Raw genomic sequence first — 6,000 nt, 5'->3', positions numbered from 1 at the left:
GAGAATGAAAAATATTATTATCAGAAATAATTACATTAACAATTGATTAAACTCGTAAAAGGACAAAAACAGTACAATGCTGCATTCTGAGGGACAGCGACGCAATAGTTCATTTTCAGAAATGTAAACAGTCTCGTCCTTTCCTAAAAGACAATCACGAGTCTTCTCGGCTCCGATCCGCTCGGGTCACGTTTTTCCTGGATGCCGCGTTCCGAAAGCGCTCGGCAGAATATCTCAGTGGCCCGGCCGCGCGGCGGCCATTGTAACGGCGGCCGCCGCTCTTCAAACTTCCTGCACGATTGCAGCTAAAGTTGCATCACCTGGTGTCACACACCAACGCAAAAAAAAAACACGTTGCTGGCTTGCGGATTCCGGTTCATCCCGGGGGTCGCAGGGCGCGGTGCGTGAACCCGGAGAGGGCGTCCCAGTTCCTCCACAGGAAGGCCAGCAGGAGGATGAGGAGGAGGGTGGAGAGAGTGCGCGAGCGCGTCTTCATCAGCGGCACCACGCAGTTGGCCACGGTCGAGACGAAGACCAGGAGGACGGCCATGAGGGCGAGCAGCACGTTGATGAGTTTTCCCAGGAGCGTCCGGGCCGTGGCGTTTTCCAGCCCCTCCAACTGGACCACCTGCTGCTGCTGCTGCTGGAGCTCCATCTTAGAGATCCGGGTCTGACACGCCTCCAACGCCTCCTGCAGAGGGAGAAAGAAAAGAAAGGCTGTCAGCAAAGTCACCTTCGGGTCCAGAGAAGTAAAGCCACGACACACACAGCGGCCACTTTACTTTACGACTATACCTTGAATAGAATTGAGTTTGTACTTGGATAAAAGCGTCAGCTAAATTGAATGTAATGTACTGCATTATATATAAATATGTTCCTGATATTACATATCATCATCTTAGTGCAGGTAGAATATTTGTCTGAGCTGCTGTATTTGTGTTGCAATAGACTTCTCAGGTGTCCCTACCAAGGGTGTATTTCATGGACCTCTACTGCCCCCTGCTTCCAGGGACAAGAACTGCAGCCAAGGGGCAACTTGGAACTGTAAATAGACTCGATGCAGGCAGACACAAAAATAAAAACACACAAAGCCGTGATAGCCGACGGGAAAGGAGAGGAGCGATGCGAGTCAACGACAAGGAAACGCTCGTGTTGTGAAGAAAACTTCATCTTCCTGTTTGCAGTGCCAATATGGACAGATGAGATCATGCCGGGAGCTGCTGGAGGGCGTGTGTGTGTGCAAGTGTGTGTGTGTGTGACTACCTTGAACTTGACGTCCAGTCTGAGCAGACCTAATTAGCTTAGCACTACATACAAAAGCAAATTAAAGACGGCTGAGCTCTCTTCAGCACACGCCCTCGCCAGACCTCCGAATGGACACGACTATGAACCGATAAGAATATTTATAGACAACTACAGATAGAAACTGTAAGTTAAAGCATTACAACTCAAACATTCATCCTAGCTAACGGGAGCGAGCTGGTTAAACCCAGGAGCAGTCGCTGAGCGTGCTAAGAGGTGGCGGGTATTGGCTGACAGGAGCCGGCATTAAGTGACAACACCCCCGTTATTAAGTGGCATTAAGGAAATGAAAGCATCACTGTGAAAATAGACTTCTGACATTTTGAAAGAAAAACTACCACATGTGGACAAAAACTAATATTCAATAAACTCGGTGCTTAGCGGCTTTTGGCGTCAGTAGAATGTCAGAAGGCGAGGTGTGAAGTGTTGGTGCGTTGCCGTGTATGAAATGTAAAGCAGTCGCTTGTGTGTGTTTATCAGGAGTCACGTAACCGCTTTCAGTGACTCAGCGGCTCACCAGAGAGGACCACAGCCATTTAATTGAACACTCCATCCTCTCGGCGTTCTTATCATCACTTTCTGACACTTCATTTGTACGGCAGACTGGTTTTTTGAAGCAGCCAATTTAAAAAAGTACAATGACTGTCGGCTTTTTTTTTGGGTGGCCGTTCATTGTATGTGCGACGCGTCGGCCAGGAGGACGGACCTGTATGTCTCGGGCTCTCTCGTAGGACTGGTAGGCGATCTTCTCCTCCATGCTGGCCAGCTCCTGTTTAAGGTTGAGGATCTCGTTCTGGTGAAGTTCTGTCAAGTCGTTCAGCTGCTCCTCCAGGCGTTCACACCTGCGCACACACACACACACACACACACACACACACACACACACACACAAACACAAACAGGTGAGTCTGTGGCATAATTAGCAGAACCAGACCCCGGGGGCTTCTGACCACACGGCACCCGACTGAACCGATGACTCGCCCTGACAAGATTAGGGCACGCTTATTCATCTGCCGATCCAACTGGCCAATCGGAGAGTCAGCAGGAGGAGAGAGAGGCCAGTGGGAGGTACCCGGCAGGAGGAGGGCGATCTATACGGCTCTAGAACTTTTGGCAGGATGGAGAGCGTAGGACAAGAATAGACATTGGACTTAATCCGTGTATGTTCGTCTAAGTTTGTTCCCCTTTTTACTAGATTTTCACTGAATATTTCAGGGAGGTACAATAAACATTCTTGATATATTTATCCTCTGTTTGGTCTATTAACATAGACCACGTCAGAACATTGAGAAAGGGGAACGTCATGTTTTCCAAAAGCCCAAGGGGAGGTCTTCAAAACACAAAGGTGTTCAGTAATTAATATACAAGACTATGAACACAGACAACTGAGTGTTTGATTTTAAATTAGAAAATGACATAATTAATCATCAAAGATTTGTTTTCTGTCCATTGGTTATTAATGTCAACTCTACATTCATCAACAATTCAAAAAAATATATATTTTAGGCTGTTCTTGGTCATGGAAATGATTGATTCAGTCCCTGAATAGCTATTGAGCAACAAGACTGGTTTGTGAATGATTATTCCCAGAAGGCGGGCTGGAAAAAGCTCCTTCGTGGTCATTCTGTTCTGGCCGATATTATTTTGGTCTTGCAGGACAAACGCAGACGGCTGTGGACATTTTAGGGAGAAAAATGCCCCTGTTTCTTTTGCTATGTAAGCTGCTCTCCACATCTCCCCTCCCCTCCATTGTCCTGCCCTCCTAATCTTCGTGCCCTCTTGTCAGGACATTCTGGAGGAATGTGTGTGTGTGTGTGTGTGTGTGTGTGTGTGTGTGTTTTTTTTTAAAGCCAACTGCCCAGAGACAAACCCCAAACAAGAGCTGCACAGAGACGTCTGAGCCGGAGACGAGATAAGCAGAGCTGGGACAAAGGGGCCGAAATAACACAGAAGATCTGAAAGATCAAAGTACTTGGAGGAACTGTGCAGGTGTGTCTGTGACAAAACCAACAGAAGCCAGGGATATCTGGATCCGTTGAAATGTTTAAAAGCAAGTTGTCAGCGCAAGAGTTAGGCATTGTAATAGCACAGGTACACTCAAAATCTGCATAATGCAGGAGCAGCACCTTTATGCATGTTTATGTATTTTGTGCCTTATTTTCTTTGCCTTAAGTTTGTTGTAATTATGTGTGTTAGGAAGACCCAGCAAAATAAGCTTTTCATTGTACAGAGTAACTCTGTTATCTGTGCATATGACAAAAAATATATCTTGAATCTCTATGTATAGGAGGTCCCGGTCAAGGTTTTGTTTTTATCTACAGCTTTGATAAAAGAGCTCACAAGAAGGACGAGTTACAGAAATATGAATCATCAGTATTGTATTCAGAAGTATATTTCCACATAGAACAGATGACACACTTTCTTGCTCTAAACAGGAAGTGCCTGAGGGACGTATGACACACACTCTCTCTCTCGTACGTTCTTCTCTCCGTACCTGAAGCGTTCCTCCTGCAGCGCTTGCATAACGACCGAGTAGTCTCTCTGATAGTGGCTCTTCAAACTGTCCAGGTTCTCCTCCAGCCTTGCCTGGCCCTCCCTCAGCTCCTGCACCTCCTGCAGCAGCATGTCCAGGCTGGAGCTCTGGCTCCTCTCCAGCGTGTTGCCCTTGGAGCTCGGCGGACCTCCGGGGGCCCCCGTGGTGCTGTTGGCTCCCGCGGAACCCGACGTGGCGCTGGAGCAGTCGTCCTCGCTGCCGTACCTGGGACTGGGCTGGAGGTGGTGGCCGGCGCTGCCGAGCGAGCGTCCGCCGGCCCCCGTCACGGCCTCCTCCACCGAGGGGTCGTCCAGAGAGTCCTTGAGAGACGGGATGTTGTCGGCGCTGCCGAATTTGTTGCGGATCAGCGACGCGATCTCCCGCGGTTTGGAGACGACGGCCCCGGCGGCGGAGTGGGTGGCCTGGGAGATGCTGGAGAGGCCTCCCTTCACGCTGTCCACCACGCCTTCGCTGAAGCCCGTGACCTTGGCCCCGACGTCCTTCAGGCCCTGCTGCATGTCCCGCAGGACATCCTTGGGCTGGCGCGGGATGCCGTTGTGCTCCACTTCCCGAAGCTTCCGGCGGTAGTGCTCCAGCTTCCTCTGCAGCTGCTGGATGCTCTGCGCCGACTTCTGGTTCTTTTTCTCAAAAACCTGACAGCCACAGAGCGGGTTTTGATGAGTGAGGGGAACAAACATTACACTGCAATAACGCACTCCCCCCTCCTCGGGACAAACAAAGTGAATCAACAGGTTTGGTTTTAATGCACCGATTGTCAGATAAACCTGAAATAAATATGACTACTTTCCTAGATCTCACCTGCTTGATGCGTGTGCTTTGCTGCTTGTCAGCATTGTTGGCCAGTTTGAGGTACTCCGCCACGTTGTCATCCCTGGCCGTCTGCTCGATCTTGATCTGCTCGGTGAGCTTGAGGATTTTCTGCTGCAGCTGGGCGATCGCCTGCTTGGTGCGCTGAGGGTCGGGGGTGCTGTCCTCGGCTCCCGGGAACGAACCGTCGGCCCCGCACGATACAGCCAGGGGTGTTTGGCCGAGGCCGCTCACTTCCAGCCGGTCGATCTGAGAGGGAGGAGACGAAGAGAGGGAGAAAGGACAGAGGGGGTAGGGTAAGGTGGCAGAGGAGGAAAGGAGGGATTGAAGAGGAACATTTAAAAAAGTGTTATTGGAGTGCATATTGAAGGTCATTTTGCTGACACGTCAAAAAACAAAAAAAGGCTTCTGCATTTCTGCAGCCAGTCGCCAAGAAGGAGCGCAAAATGAGACGTTGCATAAGGCCACTCGCGGTCAGTTGCCCTGAAGAGAAAGATGCATGATGTCATTTTTGTATTCATTTACGAAGAAAGGAAAGTGGGGAAAAAACGTTCCAGTACATCCTGACAAAGCTCGATACTGAAGTGTATAAGTGTGAATCCACAGTTTTTTTCTTTGGTTAAAAGGGACAGGAACAGAAGGAAAAGAGCATCAGCCTAATCTCCACTTCTATTTGTTTTAAGGGAGCGGCGACACAGGTCAAGCCAGACAGGATATTCGATTTTTGTTCACAGTAGTTTCACAGATTATGAATATTTGTCTGCGTTGTTCAGACACTGATCTGATTTAGTCAAAAAGCCACAGAGCGATTGAGTAAAAAAACAAAGAAACGATCTAAACTGGGGGTTTCCTGCGTTTCTTAATCCAAATCAACTCAAGCGGAGAAGATTATGAACCTGCAGCACCTTCAATCACAAATGTGATTATTTTCCCACAAATGCCTCCGGGGAAGAATACACTGACCACTGTGACACCGGAGAGGGGGAGATTGAGATCAATAATATTCTCCTATATTATTCTTCTCATGCACACAAAATAAGCGGCTGAACTTCCCAGCACACCTCGGGGTATTTGAAGCCACCCAGATAAAAAATAATAATAAAAAAAAGCCAGGAAGGACCACAGGAAGAGACAGTTATTCACCTTGCACCCTCAGAACAGGCGTGCCTTATTACCATAACAGGTCAAAAACAAAGCAGCAGCTCACCTGCATGACTAACTAACTGATGACATGCAGCGCAGTAAACAACCTCAAAGCACCCAGCAGCAAAACCAGAATTCAAGAGTCAAGATTCCTCCTGACAAACTTTTACAAAACAGAGAGAAATTACCCCCCA

At 48.6% G+C, this 6,000-nt stretch overlaps 1 protein-coding gene across 1 annotated transcript in view; it reads right to left on the bottom strand.

Annotated features, from left to right (window-relative positions):
* Positions 1 to 376: 376 nt before the first annotated feature.
* Positions 377 to 6,000, bottom strand: part of tmcc1a (transmembrane and coiled-coil domain family 1a) — a gene marked incomplete at both ends in the record, with an annotated part of 28,067 nt that continues 22,443 nt past the window's right edge. Inside the window, 4 exons of the mRNA XM_079225949.1 lie at positions 377 to 691; positions 2,009 to 2,144; positions 3,797 to 4,488; positions 4,655 to 4,912. Coding sequence (XP_079082075.1) covers positions 377 to 691; positions 2,009 to 2,144; positions 3,797 to 4,488; positions 4,655 to 4,912 — 1,401 coding nt within the window. The remainder of the gene's footprint in view (positions 692 to 2,008; positions 2,145 to 3,796; positions 4,489 to 4,654; positions 4,913 to 6,000) is intronic.

The sequence above is a fragment of the Taurulus bubalis genome, assembly GCF_910589615.1.
Source record: "Taurulus bubalis genome assembly, chromosome: 11".
Lineage (NCBI taxonomy): Eukaryota > Metazoa > Chordata > Actinopteri > Perciformes > Cottidae > Taurulus > Taurulus bubalis.
Note: the sequence above shows the minus strand (reverse complement) of the source record. Positions and strands in the feature narration are given on the sequence as shown.